The sequence below is a fragment of the Puma concolor genome, chromosome A2 (genome assembly GCF_028749965.1).
Source record: "Puma concolor isolate L17-30 chromosome A2, mPumCon1.1.hap2, whole genome shotgun sequence".
In the NCBI taxonomy this organism is placed as follows: Eukaryota; Metazoa; Chordata; class Mammalia; order Carnivora; family Felidae; genus Puma; species Puma concolor.
In genome coordinates, this window is record NC_141668.1 from 151367418 (window position 1) to 151386543 (window position 19126).

The 19126-nt window shown below is 52.2% G+C and overlaps 1 protein-coding gene across 5 annotated transcripts in view; it reads right to left on the reverse strand.

The window, feature by feature from the left end:
* Window positions 1-19126, reverse strand: part of RAD54L2 (RAD54 like 2) — a 155674-nt gene that overhangs the window by 20671 nt on the left and 115877 nt on the right. For 3 of the 5 annotated variants that reach the window (XM_086698077.1, XM_086698078.1, XM_086698079.1), the window contains one exon: window positions 17285-18684. In XM_086698077.1, the coding sequence (XP_086554203.1) occupies window positions 17690-18684 (995 nt within the window). In that variant the 3' untranslated portion in view covers window positions 17285-17689. Of the gene's footprint in view, window positions 1-6422; window positions 6716-9222; window positions 9306-10239; window positions 10303-17284; window positions 18685-19126 lie in introns of those variants that run through there. The other 2 variants (XM_086698081.1, XM_086698080.1) reach the window with 2 other exon arrangements.

Here is a 19126-nt window from a genome sequence, read left to right on the forward strand (position 1 = left end):
GTCCTGATAGCTAGAAACTCCACCCACCTTGGTTCAATATGATGTCTCTATTTGGGCCCGGCCCTAGGAGGTCAGCCTGGGCCTCTTAGTTCCATCTGCTTGCTCCCTTTCCTCCCTGTAGCAGTCATTTCTCAGGGTACTTATGCCTAGAACAAGAGCTATGAGGCCTCTTGAGTCCTGGCATGGGAGAAGAGGGTGGTCTGCTTGGAATCTAAAGCTTCTGGACACAAATTGGCCCCACTACCCTTTCCAGAGAGGTCTTGCAGTAACAGGTTGACCCTATTGGTGAAGCCATAGTGAAAAGAGGGTCTCAGGGTGCCTGGATGGCTCAGTCAGTTAAGCATCTGACTCTTGATTTTGGCTCAGGTCATGATCGCAAAGTTTGTGAGACTGAGACCCATGTTGGGCTCTGCACTGATAGTACACAGCCTGCTTGGGATTCTCTCTCTCCCTCTCTCTCTCTCTCTCCCTCTCTTTCTGCCCCTCCCTCCCACACACATGACCACTCTCTCTCAAAACAAATAAATAAACATTTAAAAAAAGAAGAAGAAAAGAAGGTTCCTGTCTGGCCAAGACTTCACTGGAAACAGGACAAGACTGATTATCTTCCAGGATCCAGGAAAGGAAAATGGTGTCAGCTGGCCCATTTTGGGGTCAATGGCTGGTCAGTAGAAATGGCCAGGCCTAGGTCCATAACCTGCAACATCTGACAAGGAGAGATGCAATGCTTGCCAATCTCAGGCCTGGAGGGCTGCCTTGACTCCTCCCTGGTCAGCATATCCAGCCCAGAGCTGCCCATAGTAAGGGGAGAAACAGCAACAATGCCCTTCACTTGCACTGGTACCCCCACCCCCCGCCCAGGGGAACAGAGCAGCCACAGCTGTTCATTGCTGGAGGGTGAACAGTGGATTCATTTAACCTCCGAGGTGCTGCAGGTCAACATACCAACTTCCCCAAGCAGGTGGCACCCAAAGGCAAAAGCTGGGCTAGGACTAGTCATGAAGGGAGTGACACAGACATCAGGGTCAGAGGGTAGGACCCATATTTCAGGCTGGAGGGGAGGGGAGTCAGCAGGATGCCAACCTCCAAAGGGGGGGTCCAGGGGCTTTATGGGAACTCTCACCTAGAAGTCTTTCAGGGCCTTCCTACTTTCAGTCCCAAGCATATCGTAACAACAGCTGGTACCTGACAAGGTGCTTTCCGTCTGCCCCGGTTGCTGCCTTCTGTACATCAGCTCATTCAATCCAAACAGCATTGTGCAATAGGTACTTTTATCAATTCTGTTTCTAAGACCCAGACAGCAAAGCTATTTAGCAAGGGCCACACAACAAGGTAGTGTTGTGGAGTCCGGATTTGAACCCAGGCAGACTGGCCCCAGAGCTGTGCCACACAACCCACAGCACCTGGAAGCCCAAGATATAGGCCCTGGCTAGGAATGGCCTGCACAATGGACTCTCTCTACGCTGTACCTCGTCACATGGCCTAGGCGACCTGCAGGAGGCTAGGCCAGAGGCAGGCAAGCAGGGTTCCCAAAAGTACAAAGTCCTAGTGGCACGAGGCATGGGGGTGGGGGTAGGCAAGAGTGCTAAGCATCTACTGGGGACCAGGTATTGGGCCTTACCCTTATTACTTAGTCCCTAGAGAAATAAAACCTCTGAGGTAGAGATTCTTGGAAAGGCCAAGTGACTCACTCAGAATCAGACTCCAGGAAGCAGTGGGGCCTTGATTCAAACTCAGAAAGAGTCCAAAGCCCTCTCTTCCCACACCTCAGTCCTCCTCCCTACCAAAGACAGCTCTGCTGAGAAGAGGGGGTGTGCCTTTCCAGGGCTGCCCCACACAGTTAAACTGCTTATAGAGCAAAAGCCTGGACTCCATCTAGCAGAAAATCGTCGCAGGTAACTGAGGTAGGGAATGGTCTGGGCTTTGGGAAACACCAGCTAGCCCACATTCCCACTGCCCTTTGTCAAGGGTCAACCCTGGGAAATCCCACTCCCTCATTCCTTCCCAGGGTCCATGTGGTCTCAATGTCTCCTGGGAGTGCAGGACGCCCCATCCCCAAACACACTAAAGGGGAAGGGGAAGTGCAGCACAGGCCTAAATCCATACTCTTACCAGCCTTAGCCCCTGCAGACGTGGTGGTCCCAAGCTGGCTTTCAGTGGACTCAAGAGAAAAAAGGAGCTTCAATACAGTCTAGTTTACTAAAGGCAGAACCCAAGCACCACCAGTTCCCATATCTGCCCCATGCCTAGGGCAAGCACCCTCTCCTAGGCCTCAGCCAGGTAAACTGAACTGGCTACCACGCCCCATTTGCCTCAGTCAGGCTCCCCACAAGGGCAGGCAGACAGGTTGCTTAAGGCCCAAACAGCAGTGGAGGCGGTAGCAGCAGAGGGTGGGGCAACAGGTGGAGGGCCAGGCTGGCACACAGGACAGATCCACGGGCATGGTGAGAGCAGCTGAGCCAGTACAGCCTATCCACAGACCAGAGCTGGCCAGGATCAAGTGAGCCACCAGGGGTCTTCTTCCCAGCTCCTTCCCTCCCACCAACACCCAAGGCTCCCAGAGGGACCAGGCCAAGGAGGGGAGGCTAAAGTCATTGTCCAGACCCCCACACTGCACCTCAGAAGCAGGGCTGAGAGCAGAGCAGTTCTGACCCTTCTCCAGCTTTACAAGGGCAGAATTGGATCTGTGTGTGTGTGTACGTGTGTATTCACATGCTTGTGCACTGAGGGAAGGGAGCAGGCACAGATTGGTGACTGACTCTGGAACACACCCCCTCCCTTGGTCCTTAGAAGAAGAAATGGCTGCACTCCAAGAATGTTGGGCCCTGGAGAGGGAAGGAACACCTATGAGTCACCGCCAGGGTCTGTCCACTTCCTGTCACATGCTCCCTCATTCCTTGTCCTACCTCTCCAAAGGCCCTCAGGGATAGAGAATGGAATCCTTTATCTTGCCCAACACTTCCCCAGACCCTGCAACTTCCTCCCATACAGAACTCCAGGATCTGGAGTTGACTGACATATATATGCTGACAAATCCAGGACACAAAGCTGATGAGATATATATGCTCAAACAGCATTTGACACAAAAAAGTCCACAGCAATTGCCATGACCCCGCCTCAGTGGTGCCCTTTCCGGTGTCACTCCTGGGCCCACAGCCAAGTGAGGCCCCACCAGGCCTTTCTCAGAAACCAGCGTCCCCCTGCCCAGCTGAGGCCAGGAGCTGAGGCCTAGAAGGGGAGTGGCTAGAGAGCTGTCAGTCCACACATTATGGGGGAGGGCAGCAATGACAGCAGGTTGCCACCTCTCACCTGGTCCCTCCCTGTCCCACTCACAGAGCCTGAAATAGCCTCATTCCTCCCTACATTCACACAGAAGCAGGTTATGGCCCCCATGTGCTCAGCCAGGAGAGGGAGAGGGTGTGGGGATGGGCCACACAACAGTGCAACCTAGATCCTGTCCCTTCCTTCTGTGAACCACAAATACACAGGGCCCCATGCTGGACACTGCTTAGGGAGGCAGCCGAGGGAGAAGGCTTGGGTTCTTAGTCTTCCCCAGGACTGGATGGGGTTTCTCCCCCAGGCTCCCCTGATATACCCACACTGAGAGATCCTGAGGGCTAGGCCCTTTGGTCCCCGAGGTGCCCCAGTGCCCAGCAGCATGGCATAGATCAAGTGTTCAAATACCGCTTAAAAAAAAAGCATGCGTGAACTGTGTGAGATCAATACAACTCTTGCTATATGATCCTCAGTCTCTTCCTCTATAACATAAGCACTGTGGAACCTGTGGTCTTAGGTCTTTAGAGACCAGATAGTCTGTGACAGTCATGAGCACTTGAAGTCTGAGGGTCCATGGTTCCCTGAAGCTTTTGTGAGAATCTCTTCTAGGCAGAAATATACTGCCCAACTCTAAGAGTAGGTGGAGACTAAGCATCCCTGAGCCATTCCAGGTGTCAGGGTATAACCTAGCTCTGAATGTGGACACAGTATCTTCTAGAGTGACCCAGGATCAGAGGGGCCACTTTGACCTATATGTTTGTCCTCTGAGCCAGCCAGATGTCCATAGCCAGGCCAAGGTCTAGGCCTAGGTCATGAGAGCTCAGCCTAATGTCTCAGTGTACCTAATTAATATGAATATTTTGTCCACCATTTTTGTTGTTGTTAAACAGCTACTGAGGGCCAGGTTGTAGGATGAATGCCTCACCTGTGTCACTTAATTTGATTCTTGCCAGACAACCTATGAAGCAGATATCTTAACACAGTTCTATAGATGAAGAAACAGAGGCCCAGAGAGATTATTTGACACGATCAAGATCCAAAGCATGACAGTGATGAGACAGAATCAGAACCCAGGGCTGCCAGCCTTGAGGCTATACTCTCAGGCTGTGGTCCCCCAAGACTGGCACCCAAGTCAGGCTGCACCCAGCCAACCCTGGACACCCAAGGCCACCCGACCTCAAGGACAATTGTATGGAGGACTGGGCTAGGAGGCCATGGGAAGAGCACTCCATGCCAGGGTTTTTCTACCTCACTCTTCCCTGGACCAGCCTCCAGCACTGACCTCAAGGTATACTCCTGCTTTGGCTCTTTCCCATCCTGGAATTAGCATTTCCAACCCAAGTGGCAACATGCTGCTTTAGGAACAGGACATGCTGATGAGGAAAGAGGCAACTGCAAGGACTCTCCTCCTTCCCACCACTGAGGCCTGCAGAGTCTCTAACTGGATCAGGTGAGGAAAGAGGGGCAGAGACCAGGGGAGGGCATATAAGAGGGGCAGGGACCTACATAACGGAGCCCTGCAAGGGTGGGGGTCGGGCATCTGGTCCAGGAGCTTCCTGAAGCCTAGCACCTGCCCCATGCCACTTATGGTTCCAGTGCTCTAGACTCCCACTTAGTGCCATCTCCCAACCATGTGACCTCAAATCCTCATCATCTATTCATCCCTCAACCAGGCCATGTCACCTCTCACCTGGGCCCAGCCCAATCTCCTCAATGGCCTCCCTGTCTCATCTCCTCCTCTCCTCCACCTGCCATCCAGTTAGCTTCCTAAGTCACAGGGGGCAAACTGTGCTGTGCCTTGCCTCCCAACCTGCTCTTCTTCCCACTGCCTGGCCCAGTGAACCTTTCTACCACTTTCTTCACCCACACATGTCCACTGGCCACACTTTCCCTGTCATCCCATGTCTGTAAGCCTTTACTGCTGTACTTCCCTCAGTCAGGAGGCCCTTCGTGGCAGAGCAAAGTTCTACTCACGGGAGATGTCCCAGCTAAAGTCGACCTCCTCTCTAAGCCTCTTGGGCAGACTTGAGTACCCTCCCCAAATGCACAGCTCAAAGCTCTGTGGGCATCGAGTATAGTGGCTATTAGAAATTCATTTGCATGGGGCTGACTTGCCAAACACATGAAAGTTTTTGAGGAAAGGGCCAGGTCTGTTCATCTCCGGAGTGCAGACGTCATGCAGAACCTGGCACAGACAGTCAGTACACCCTTGTTTCGACTAAGTACTCCAGTGAGGCTTGGTCAGCAGACAGTGGGTAGGCTGTAGGCCTTGCCTACTTGAGCTCTTCAGACAAGGAAACCAGAGCTGGGGATTCCCAATGGCCTGTTTGCCAAGGCTCCAAGCTGAAGGCTGAAGAACTCTTGGCAGAGCTGCCAGCCCATGCAGCTGTGGGCAGTACCACCCCATGGCATGGCAGGAGGCCACATTGGTGAGCCCTGACTCACCACAGGCTGTAAGTACAGCCAGACGCCCACAGGGTGCCAGTGATGCTGGGCTCGTCTGTGAGCCCAGCAGCCTAGACATTCTGGGGAGCTCACCTGGTTCCACTTGCCCCCTCCTCTCCACCAGGCCCTCCTGCAACCAGGCAGCTTGACATCCAAAGAGATGCTATATGACTGAGGCAGGAGTCACCAAAATGGCTGAAGAGGTAGGATTCTAAGCCCCATGCCCAGGGCCTGCCCTCTCAAGCCCACAGGAGCTGCAGCCACAGCAGGAAAGCTAAAAGAGGGAAGGCACAGAAACAACAAGGTATGACCCCAAAGAGAGGCAGAATCTGAACTGCCTGGCCTTAGAGTACTGGCCTCAAATTGGGATGGAAGAGGGAGGAACAGCAAGAGGAGGCAGGGGACGAAAGCCTTGGCAGAAACTAGAGACACACAATGCTGTGGCCCCCTGCAGTCAGAAGTCCATGGGTAGCTATGGGTAGCTATGAGCCAAGAACCAGACCTGGGCAAATAGAAAGGAGCATATGGATGCCTGGCACAGGAGTCCAAGCTAAATCTGGAAGGAGCTTCAAGCTCAGAGAAGAGGTTGTCTGCAGGACCAGATCACAGATTTTCCCACCCCTTCCTCAGAAACTACAACCCCCCGGCCCCATGTCCATCCATGGGGCAGAACCGCAGCCAGGGAACAGGAGGCTCCTTACCATGTGGGGGTTGTCGTAGTAGACGGCGATGGAGCGGAGCTTGGGGGAGACACTGCAGCTCTCGGTGAAAAGCCTCCCAGTCTCGCTGTAGGGCCCCACGTGGAACTTGTAGGCCACAGTGACATTGCGGATGGGGGGTGAGCCGGCACTCACCACCACCCCAGACAGCAGCCCTGAGTACCCAGCAAAGGCCAGCAGTGTCAGCAGCAGCAGCAGAGTCAGGCCCACAATCAGGCCTAGGAGAAGCAGGTCAGACATGGCTCTGTGCCCCCGACACTGTGCCCCCAAGACAGCTGCAAAAGAGACAGGAGGGAGAGGAGGCTGGTAGCCTGCTCTGACCAATGTGCCCACCTTCCCGCCAGCCACTTATGGCCCAACCTCAGCCCTGCCTTGGGTGCTCTGACCCAGGAGGAGGAGGGACCAGGGTGTTTACACACAGAAGTGACCTAGAAGAGAGCTACAAAGGATGACTGAAGCCGCAAGCCTCTTTATTTCTTAATCACAATTGTTGAGGCTCTCAGAACAGCTCTGCCTGTCAGCTGGCAGCCTTGGTCACACCTGGGGAAACTGAGTCATAGAGGTGAACAGGAGTGAGTCAGCTATGGACATACTCCCAGCCTTGACCAGCCTCCCTCAAGATGGGCAAGAAAGCCAGCTTGCCTTTTCCCTACACTACTTCTTCCTTCCCACAGCAGAGCCACACTGCCTGCCCAGCTTCCCCAAGCCTTATGGACCACTATCAGAGGGAGGATGGGCAAGCGCCAGGGTCCAATCATTTATTAACAAATAGGGAAACCATAAGGAACAAAACCCCACGGGGAAAATGTACCACAGGAAGAGACTTTCATAGGAAACTCTCCTTTGTGAAGCACATCGGGCCCTCGGAATCTTGCTATCCAGCAAGCTCACCCATCCAGAACCAAGGAAAGATCGGATCAAATCAGCCAAAGCAGCCAGAACAAAGTCCAGCACTGTGCTTCCCAGACTTGAGCCAATGGTACTAACAAGATTCATCCCACTTTTCCAGCCCACAGATTAGAAACAAAGAGGAGGAAGACAAGTTTGTTAGAAATGGAAACACACCAGGGAGAACAATTACTTATCCCTGGCCCAAGCAGTTCATCCCATGGGGAAGGGGTGCCAACCTAGAGGGAGCCACAGCTGGGTCCACTTGCTGCCCTGTCCCTCTCCCCATCAGCATCTCCAGGTGTTTAGAATTAGTTTTTGTAGTTTTGATCTTGCCACCCCACCTTCTCTACTAGGTAGTTCATGGAAAGGCATCCTGGGGTGAGGTGAGGGTGTCTTTTTTTCCTTTTTGTGTTTATGTCGTTTATCTGACAATTGTCCCTCCTCCCCATTGGCCTTTCCTCATTCCTCCTTTTTGTATGCTACAAGTAATAAAGACACTCATTTCAAGGAAAACAACAACAACAACAACAACAACAAAGAAACAGAGAAGCTATCCAAAAGCAGGGCCAGGAACACAACATAGAGGTTGGTGTGTGAGCCATTCAAGGCAGACTGTCCAGCCCTCTATGTCCAGCCCTCTACGAAGCTGGGGGCCAGAAGCCCAACCCTCTTATACAAAGGGCTTGATTTGAGTCCCCCAGGGGGGTGGAAAATCACAGCAGTTTAAAAAGGAAGGGAAACATGTGACCCACTGGAGGAATATTCTCACTCCAAGTATTTAAAATTTTAAAGATTTGGGGCACCAGGATGGCTAAGTAGGTTGAGTGTCTAACTCTGATTTTGGCTTGAGTCATGATCCCAGGGTCTTGGGATCGAACCCCACATCAGGCTCCACTGAGTGTAGAGGCTGCTTGAGATTCTCTTTCTTTCTCACTCCCTCTGTCCCTCTGCCCCATTCGTGCACTCTCACTCTAAAATATAAATAAACAAAAATTTAAAAGATTTGGGAGGTGGAAATCAATGCTTCAGCCCTATGGGAAATTTAGCTCTATGGAATAATTTGTTCCCTGTGGGTTCTGGGTGTCAAAATTTTTTGCTGAAAAACGGTCTTTGGAGTCAACATACACATAGTGTTTGCCTTAACAAAGAGGCAAACTAAACTCCTAAACCTTTGATGTCATAGCATGGAGGTGCATCACACTGGTATTAGCCATCCCTGTTCCTGCGCCACAGTTGTGCTTTTTTTGGATGCATTGGCCATCCTACTCATCTTGCCTCCAGTTAGTTTCATTCCTATTTTCCTTGGTGATGATGATGATGACGATAAATCTTTCACTTACTATAGTGTAGTACTAATCTACGGTACTTACTGTATGCCAGGCACTATCCAAATGTTGAAACACAGCTACTTTATTAATCCTCAAAACAAGGTAGGTAAGGATCAGGAAGTTAAGAGACTTCCCCCAAGGTCACACAGGTACTAAATAGAACGACTTGGACCAAAATGCAGGCACTAGGAACTCAGGCAGTCTGACTCCAGGCTGCCATTTTCACTTTCTCCTCCCAAGTGACAGGATTTCCAGAAAGCCTCAAGCATTTAATCCATGTTGGGACATCTCTGAACCCAAGGCTCTCAGCTGGAAGCTCTCACTCAGCAGCTAGGTCTCAGTTGCCTTGAGAGTGACCATCCTTCACTTTGACCTACCCTCTAGGCTGCACATTCCCCGTCTACCTCAAAGGAACTTAGTTCCCACCTCCCTCTTCCTCTCACCTCCTAAAGTACTCAGAAGAGAGGGAAAATGCACCCCAGAGCTTAGGTCAGCACAGGAGGAAGGCAGGGCAAAGTGTATTTCCCCATACTCAAGAGAAAGGGCAGGAGAAGGGCCGAGGAAGCTCACCTGAAAAGCCAGGCTCACTTTTAGCAACTCATGGCATCCAGCGCCGCAGGGACCAAATGCTCCAAGTACTCCAGTGCTGGGGGCAGAGAGAAAATCACCACTGAGCTGGGCACCCTGCCCTGACTGTTCCCTTTTCGGGGAAAGCCCACTAGGGCCTCTACAGGAACTCCCTCCTCACCACAAGGCTGCACCTCTACCTCGTCCTCCTACCGCTTACGGAAATCAGAAGCCAAACTCGGCCTCATAATGTCAACTCTTCACTGGGGCTGTGCTTATGCCCCTGTTCTTGGAGAGTCCTCTTCCTGGAGGTTTCCAGCCTCTGTAACTGGCTTTGAAACAGCCCCTGTCGCTGACATCGGTTTCTCCTCGGGTCAGAGACCAGGGGTGGTCGTCTCTGACCCGAGCCGGCGAGGCTTCCTGAGGCTGCTCACTTGCGCCGCGGCAGTGGGCCGGGCCCTTAAACTTCGGTGCCAGTGAGCGGCGAAAGACCCAGGCCTGCGCGGGACTGAGGTGCGCCGACTCCCACTCTGCGCTTCCAGCCCTGCTCACTCGCGCCTCGCTTATTTACCCAGCTCTTTTCTTTTCAGCCATGACCTCAAGGGGTCTCACACACCTCCGTAACTTAAGAGTATCTAAAGTTTGCAGCCACGGCTGAGGCGCGGCCTCCAGGGATAGGGGCGGAGCTAAAGTGCGGTTTTTGCCTCAGTTCCCCAACCCCCACCCTCCACCCCCGGCTCCAGCTCCTCTGGCTCGGGGCGTGCCTCGTGGCCGAAGCCGGGGCAACGCGGGGTGGTAGGCTGGTCCAAGGTCGCGTTCGGGCCCTTGGACCTAGCCGGGCCCTTGGACCCAGCTGTGGGCGAGACGAGATGCAAAGAGTGCCCTGGGTTGCGGGGGTCACGAAGGGGACGCGGGAACCCCTGAGGTCGCGCCCGGACAGACGGAGGCTCCAGGCCCTCAGCGCGCGTGAGGCCGCCCAGGCGGGGACGCCTCTCCTCCGGCCCAGCCCTCACCTCAGCGGCCGCCCGCCGCGGACGCCGATCCGCGCAGGCGGCTCCAGGCTAGGTCGCGGAGCCTGCGCGCGCCCGCCGCGCACGCTCGCTCCGCCCCCTCTCGCGGCGGGACGTGGCCGTGGCCGTGGGCGCGTGCGCGCGGTACCGGAGGGCGGAGGCCTGCCCCGCCCGGTCTTAGCATCGAGCGGCGCCCAGCCCCCGGAGCTGTCAGGGGCGGAGCCCACTGAGCACTTTCCTGCCTCCCACAAACTTACCCGGCCCCAGGTGTTGGGGTAAGTCAGCCTGGTGGCCCACAGTAGAGAGCCAGACTGGGTCCAAGGAAGCCCGCACCAGAGTGAAGCGTTTGAAGAGGCTTGGAAAGTTCAGCACAGCAGTATCAGCCTATGGCATTTATTTGTAGTACCCTTCGTCCTGCCACTTCCTCTCATTGTAGCTTCCCGATGGGCCTGGGAACCCAGCAAGTCAAGGCTACCTGCCCCCGTTTTACAACTGAGGAAACTGACGCCCAGCTTGGACTCAGGGAAGAAGCTAGTGGATCCAAACTCTGGAATAGCGCAAATATCAGTCATGCCTCCAACACTCCACCCCACCCCACCCCCAACCACAGGAGTGGTCATTCATCCACCCAACATTTACTGAGTAACACTCCTTGCCAGGACAGTTCAAGGGGCTGGGGATACTGAAGAAACGGAACTAAGGCCCTACCCTCTTGGAGCTAAGCAGGAACCGCCCCCTTGCAGTCTCCTCCCCAGAGCCCTGGAAGTGCCTGGGGGAGGTTGGGCTGACCTTCTAGCTTAAGGTATTCTAGTGTAAACTCCTTGAACATAGGCTGAATCCTCAGCTCATATTTCTGAGGACCTACAAACTATACAAAGCACTCTTCTAGAGCCCTAAAGATAAAACTTTGCCCTCCTGAGAGGCCCAGTCTTGCAGTGGAAGGGGTAGGAGAGGGAACAACTATGCTCCTAAGCTTGGCTACATGACGGGCTGGCCCAAGAGCTACCTTGGTGCCTCTGACACAGAGGATTGATATTTGGGAGGGGAATCATCTTATTCTGGATTCCACTACTGCACTAGCAAAGGGCAGACTGAACACACGGAGGCACTCATAATCCTGGCTTCTTTTCCCACTACTTCACAGTTCCAATCCCAGGCAGGAAAGAATGACCCTCATCCACAGGGCCAAGCCTATCCCCAGCCCTCTGGGCAAACACTGGTAGGAAGAGCAGCTGGCCCCTCACAGGCACTCAGGGCTGGGCTGGCAGAGTCATGGCAGTTTGATTTTGCTTATGAACATCAAACACATGATCAAAACCTTTAGGTGCTCCAGGCAAGTGGGCTATACACTTGGAAGCATTTCCTGTGAGATAAGGGCCAATTCATGGTTCAGAGACAAGACAGCTTCTGAACACAATGTTCACCTGGTCATTTTTCCTGTTTCTCAGAATCTGATGAGATTGTCCCAAGAAACCGTTGTCTGGAGCTGCTCTTTCCTCATCTTGTCCTCTCTGCTCACTTCCTTCAGGCTGGCTGGGGAATTCCAGATGCCCACGTCAGAGTTCAGGGTGTGCCTTAGGAGCTTCACTACCTCTGTTGTCAATGGAGAGTCTACCTGTGATAGAAGCTGTTGGCCACAAGTCCCCACTCCTCCCTTTCATCTCAGGCTGCTCCCAACAGAGTAAGCCCAACCTTTGGTAGGGATCTCTGCAAGACCTCTGCTGGCCACCAGCTAAGACAGCTAAGACGCAGTCCTCTTCCCTCTAGAAATAAGTGTAAGCAGACCTGTTCCACCTTATAGTATGAATCCTCTCATGAACCCAGACTTGGACTTTGTCTCCTCCTGCCTTTCTCTGTCCAAGAAACCCCCAAAGAGCCACTTTAATTCTCCCTCTGCAAACTTCCAGAGACTCTTTCCATAGGGCTTCTCCCCTTACAGGGACCAAACTTGGAGACAAAGAGTGGACTGCCCTCACCTTCCCTTATGTCTCATATTCCAAAGCCCTGGACAGTTCTCTGTGAGGCAATGGTTAGATCCACTAACCCAGATGACAAATGGAGAAGGCATATGCAGTGTAAGACAGTCTGCATACCCTGCCACCAGTCATCTCCCATCCTCTGAAGGCACTGATGCTGCACCCAACCCCCAATCCCCCACAGTCTGGTTAGGGCTGCCCCAGCAGGACTTGCCATGATTGAGGATCATCAAGCTTTAAGCCACTCTGAGTCAGTTTCGATGTTTCATCTAGAGCCTGGAAATGCAGTCCTCTTCAGGTGAGCAAAGGCAGAAAAAGCCTAGTGAACCCCATTGCAACAAAGAGCCTACCAGCAGTCTGCCCTCTATTCCCACCTCTCTCCCCCACCCCACTCACATCAAGTACCATCCCAGTGCCCACTATACTCTAAGTTTATATCCCTTTCACCACCCAGTCAGCCAGCCAGCTGTTCAGACAATTCCTTGATCAAACAACACTGCCTTCTGGAGTTTAAATTTTATTTTACAAAAAGAGAAATAAAGAAAACTGATAGGCAGTTATACTGACTTACAATTGTTCTGTTTGCTTTTTTAAAAAAGTGACATGAAACACAAGTAAAAATAAATACGTCATAGAAACAGCCAGTTGCCCAGTCTCTGGGGCAGGAGCACCTGCCCTGCTGAGAGAGGAGGGAAGCCCATGATCACACCAGCAGCTGGAGCACCCAGACACAGATGCTCCTCAAAGCCAGGCGCAGCAGGTCCCAGGCCTCAGGGGGCGTCCTGAGGAAAGAAGACGGAAAACCAAAGCCAGGTGCCAGGTCCCTGGGGCCACTTCATATCTCCCCCTCCCCCCAACTCCTCCCGGCAGCAGTGTGGCCTTAGTGGTTATCCATTGCGACCCCCTCAACCCACCTGGACCCCCTTCCCCTGACCCTTCTGGAGAGGGTACAGGATAAAACCAGTCTTGGGCAGGCTGAGGGGGATTTTTCCCGTGAGTCCCCAGCCCACCCTGAGTAACACAACCAGATAACAGTTTACACCCATATGCACGAATGCACACTCTCTCGCGCGCACATGCATGCACACGTGTGCGCACACATGCACGCACACTCTTTCTCTCTCTCTCTCTCTCTCTCACACACACACACACACACACACACACACACACCCCTGGGCTGAGCTCTCTTTCAGAGAAGGGTCCTGGGTCAGGTCACAGTATGAGGTCCCCTCTTCTGAATATCATCCCAGTAGTGGTAACAGAGTACCCAAATCTCCCCAAGCCCTCTGCACTACAGACTCCACAGCCTGCCTGGCTACCTCTTCCCAGTGCACTGGATTACTATATCCAACCAACCTGTGAGAGAGGAAAGGGGCAGACTCAGGTCCCTGAAGAATGAAGAAGTAAGTTGGCCACTGCCTGCTCGGGAAGTTCATCGTTAAGACTTGGTATTCATAAAAGGCCTAGGGCCAAGCTAGTGGCACAGAAGAGACATGAAGGGGTCACATCAGAACACATAGGGCAGAAGAGTCAGTAGGAGGGGACAGAGTCTGACGGTGGCTGATGGAAAGCGCAGCATTCTCAGGCCTTGAGGTGCAGATCTCCTGGGAACAAGTCAGAGGAGGGCCAGAAAGTCTCCTGGGGGTCTGTTGGGGGAAAGAGCTCTTATCTCAGAGTTTTGCTGGGGAAAGAATGATTGATCTGGGTGCACAGGAGGCCAGGACTCAGAAGGGAGACTGGTCTTCTGAGGACTCACAGGGAACTGGGAAGCAGGAGGAAGGGGGTCATGGCCAAGAACACTAGGAATAAGGAATGTATAACCCCCAGACCTTCCCCATGGGGTGAGGACTCGGTTCCAGAGCAATGCCACAGCAATGCCAGGCTCAAACGGACTGAGACAGACAGCCTTGCTCTGCTGACAGCTTTGGGAGTGACCATCTCACCCAGACCACTAAAGTTTGGTTGTTTCAACCTATCAGCAAAACTTTACCCCAGTTAACTGCTTCACGCCCTAGAGAGGGCAATTTCATATTTAGTTGTGAATCACAAGTATATACAGAGATACCACATACTAATTCCTAGAGAAGAGAGTTCCAAGGACCAGAAAGAGTTCTCCTTAAGTCAGGAGGTGAAGAGATAGATGCTCAAAAAGCACAACTCGAGGGGTGTGAACTTGGCAGATATCCAATGATCTGATCCAACATGGTTCATTTACTTTCTTACTGAAATGGCTACTTTGTCTCTGGTTCCATTTTCATCCACAAAGATATTAAGAAAAGAAAATTGAACATCATTACAAATGGTAATCCTGAATCATTAAGTAGTACTATATTCCCTAGGCTGAGGATTCAGACTAAGCCAGATGGATCAAGCTTGAGAGGTCCTTGAAAACATCCTTTGGAAGACAATGGTGAGGGGAAAATGCTGAGAGGCCTGATCCACTGCACATCCCTCCCCACCCCCCACCCCCCCACCACCCATTATCACCATCCTTCCGTCACTCAGGCCTAGATGGTGGTTGAAAGCCACCACCAAGTGTTTCTGATCAAAGAGGCTGTAAAACATGGTTCTTAGGCTCTGAGACATTTCCTGCTTCCCTCACACACATGCTCATATTTGATGTGCATGCACACTTGCCTACCAGCACACATAAAGAGATAGCAGAAAAGTGTTTTTTCAGATTAAAAAACAAAAAAACCCCAAACATGAAACTGGTAGCATTCTAATTTCCCATGATCCCACCCCATAGCCTTTATACAATATAAGCTGCACATATCAAAAAAAGGCTTCTCTAGCCAGGTCAGCTTCCCCAAACTATTGCCTCTTCTGACCTGAAGTAAGACCCAGCCCCTGGAATCAGTGGGTAGAGAGCAGGTATGTATTCCTCTCAGAATACCCATTCACTTCCTGGTACCTTCAAAGGCCCATCCTTCCAGTGACTGGTTTCAATTCTTTGCTGATAATTTCCAGATTCTCAGAGCCTGCTGCTGTGATTTCCTAGAGGTAAACACAGACATATTCCTCCTTCCCTAACACCACACACACACACACACACACACACACACACACACACACACACCCCCTCTGGGATCCCAGTGCTCTGGGGGCCTTAGAGGCATCAGTGGTAGCCCAGATTGTGAGTGTGCTCTGCAAATCAGAGATCCAGGCTAGCTTGCTCCTACTGCACCAGCCTCAAATCTGAGAGCCCACTCCAACTGAGTCCCTTCACCATCATTCTTGGGATACCTCTGAAAGAGAAAGCACTGGTTGGAACTGCTATTTTAAAATTATTAAAATAATTTGCATAGCTAAATTGTAGATCTAAGGCTTCTATGAGTAGGAGAGCTAAGTGTCTGACAGGGTACCTATGAAAACAGAGAGAGAAAGCTCTTTAAGTTCCACTTTTGGTGCAACTGGACAGCACACACACACACACACACATGCATGCATGCACCCCCATTAGCCATCTCCTTGTCTCTTCTCTGGGGACAATACCCCAGAATGTGCTAAAGCCCTCTAACAATGGAAACAAACTTGTCAGAAGAGTTGCAGAAGCAACTACTACTAGGGGAGACTTGGCTAAGCTGCCTCCAAGGCTGGAAAGAGGCAGGTGCAGCAGCTGCCCAGTGGGGACCCATGAATAGGTGGCAAAACTCTAAAGCCAGACAGGTTTGTTCTTCACAAAGAACTGCCTCGCAAAGTCTCAGTAGCAGGGGGAAAAGAGCCAATAGGAAGACAGCCAGTGTTTATGCTTAAAGACTAGATACCCCCTCCTCTGCCACTGGCAACAAGAAAGAGGAGACCCAGAATGACTGATGTATTCTTTTAAGACAAAAGCCAGACTTAAGGCTCCTACAGAGGAAGGGCTGCTCTGTGTTCCTTCAAAGAGGATGGAGATAACAGACACCAGGCCACAATGATCATCTGTCAGGCTGGGGAGGCCAAGACATTTCCTAATAGGAAATCAGCAGTCTATTCTCTCAACCCAGCAGTCACCTATGCAGAGCTTCACTATTCAGCATAGAGAGCCTACCTTAAAGTCATCCCAGGAGGACACAGCTCCAAATTTGGGGTCACTGACTTCCCAATGGCAAACTCCATGATCCCAAGTTTCAATCTCTGTGGAATGAGTCTCACCTGCACTAACTATCCAGTCACAAGATTCACTGGTCTTCCTGAGAGGCCATTTCCCGAAAACATAGCTGTTTAGTGTAAACCTCGGTCAAGCCCAACTCTCTTTCCTTGGTCAATTCACCATCTACCTGGGACTTGTTTACCAGCAGCTATGGGATCTGGGAGATATTAACATTTCCCTTCCTATCTCCTACCCTCCTAAAATCTAACCGCCCGCCCCCCCCAAGAAAAACAAGACACGTGGAAAGTCCAAATAATAAATAATTGCCCATAAGAAATAAATTAACATGGAGCTTTCTAGCGGGGAAGGAAAGGAAAGGCCACAAGGATAGGCAGGTTGGGGGCTCAGGTCCATCCTTGTGAAGAAGGTCTTTTCTGGCCACAACTGCATGACCTCTTGCTCACACAACACAGTGTTCCCCCCCGCTCCCAGCCTCTGCATACAATCTCACACCCTGTGAAGGGAAATCTGCTCAGAGACAGCCACGGGGAAAGAGACAGAGATTGGTAATGCCCATTTTCTCTCCTAATTTCCCCCAAATTCTAAAATAAATGTGGCTCTGAAAACCAGGGACTTGGATTAGCTGGGCCTTCTCTTCACCCAACCAGAAGGAAACTTGTGGGTTCCATGGCTCTTTTCCTGGGCTCATCACGATACTGATACTAATAGTTGCCATGAACCAACACACTCTGATTTCCATTTTAAAAAAGATAAATTCATTTTTTAGTTTCCCGCTTAGTGCCTCCCACCCTCCCCTCCCACCTCCACCCCTGCTCTGTTACATACAAGTACAAGTACACACACACACACACACACACACACACACACACACACACACACCTGGTCTGCTTCTTCCCCCCCCCCACCCCCAGAAAGACTCCACTTCATATGAAATCTCATTCTGTTCTCCCTGCCCACCCTCCTTCACTTACCCTCCTTCCCTCCCCTCCCCTCTCCAGGCCAAGCTAAGTCACCCAGTAAGGCAGCTCTCTTGGGAGAGAATGTTCCCAAAGACAGAAATGGGATGTGAGCTTCTACGCTCAGATGGCAAGCAAGCAAGCACACAGCATAAGCAAGGCAGGCAGGAAGAGAGGCAGGCTGCCCTGCCCCTTCATTCCTGTTTTGGGTCCCTGATTTCCCGCTATTGCTGCTCTGTTGGATTATTTTGCCTCTTTTGTTACACAGCAACAGAGCCCTGCCACTACAGTCAACCACCTTTCTTTGCCCTCTTCCTTTCCCCTCCTGCCAAGTGCCCTATTCTCAGAAAGCCCAGATTGCTGCCTTTCAGCTTGGTGGGCAACCTGCTGGGGGGCCCCGAGTGAGGTGGAGAGGGGCTCCCCAGCTATTTCCCAGTGACCTCTATCACATCATCGTCCTTATCCTCATCATCATTGGAGCTGAAGCCCACCTCAGCAACCTCATGAGAGTCAAATGGAGGCACCTGGGACCGGAGGAGGCCGCCAGCAGGGTAGCCTGCATGTGGGGACATGTAGCCTGGGTAGACAGACATGCCCCGTGAAAGGTTGCTGGGTAAGACAGGGGAAGGAAAAGGCGCAAACATCCTCGGCTCGGACAGGAGTGGCTGTGAGAATGGGAGTGAATAGCTGGGTAGTATCCCTGGAACAGACGGGTTGAGCATGAAGGTGGGGTTGCTGGCAGTGACTGAGGTAGCCGTGGAGGAGGAACTGACGGGGCCTGCTGGCACCAGAGGGTCAGTAGTCACTGGAAACACCAGGCGGGCATCTGCCAGCAAATTGGACAGCTGGTAGTAGGAGGGGGTACTGCCCATAAACAAGGAGTTCTCCCCAGCCTGGGAGGTGAAGGGAGCGGTGAGGTTATGGTTTAAGGAGACGGGTGGCATGGCAAACCCGCCAGAAACTGGATACCCGTGTTCGTACGGCTGCACGGGGGCTGGCAGGTGGCCTTTCCTGGACCGCCGGCGGGCTGACTCTTGGGCAGCAGGTGGCGTGGCCATCTTTCGCTTATGGCCCCGTAAGTCCAACACTGGGTTCCTGTCACCACAGGGCTGGCCGGTCACCAAGAGGGAACTATTGAGGCAATGACCCCCATGTCGAGGCTCAGTCCCGAGAGCTGTCCCAGGAACAGCACTGCTGTCCACGAGTTGAGCCGGGGGGCCAGGCAGGGCGGCATTGGAGTTTGGGGAGCTCTGTTGGGATTCCCTGGCGGCAGCCACATCTGCATACTGCTGGAGCTCACTGATGATCTCCGGGCTGTCTGGAGAGACGGGCCTGGCCAGCCCCTCGGGGTCGGGGGCTTTGGGTGATGAGGCACTGTGTCTGCCGTTGCTTGTGGATTCGAGAGAAGGCCCCTGGGAACCTGGGGATAAAATGTAGGTAACTGAGAACCAGAATGGCCAGGGAGAGAAGGAGAGTATAGGAAAAATTCCATTAAAAAAAACCCTTGTCCTGTGGTCCCCCAAGTTCAAAGAGTTTGATATCCAAACATCACCCAGTCAACTTTTCCCAGTCACAAAGAAAGAAATCTCTTGATCTAGGAAACAAGTCTATGATAAGACATATAACTTCTCTACACCCCAGGTCCGCAATCTGTGAAACTCGACCAAAGTGAATTCTAGGAGATAATGAATATGAAAAGCTAAGAGATCATTTCTGCAACAAGTTGGACTCTTCCAGGGGCAGAGACAGCCAGTGACCAAGATGGGAGGGAAAAGGCAAATGAAGTTTAAAAAAAGGTCCATCCTTGTTTAAAAACAAAACCCAATCCATGGCCATGAAAGACAACTGGGACAAGTGGGGAT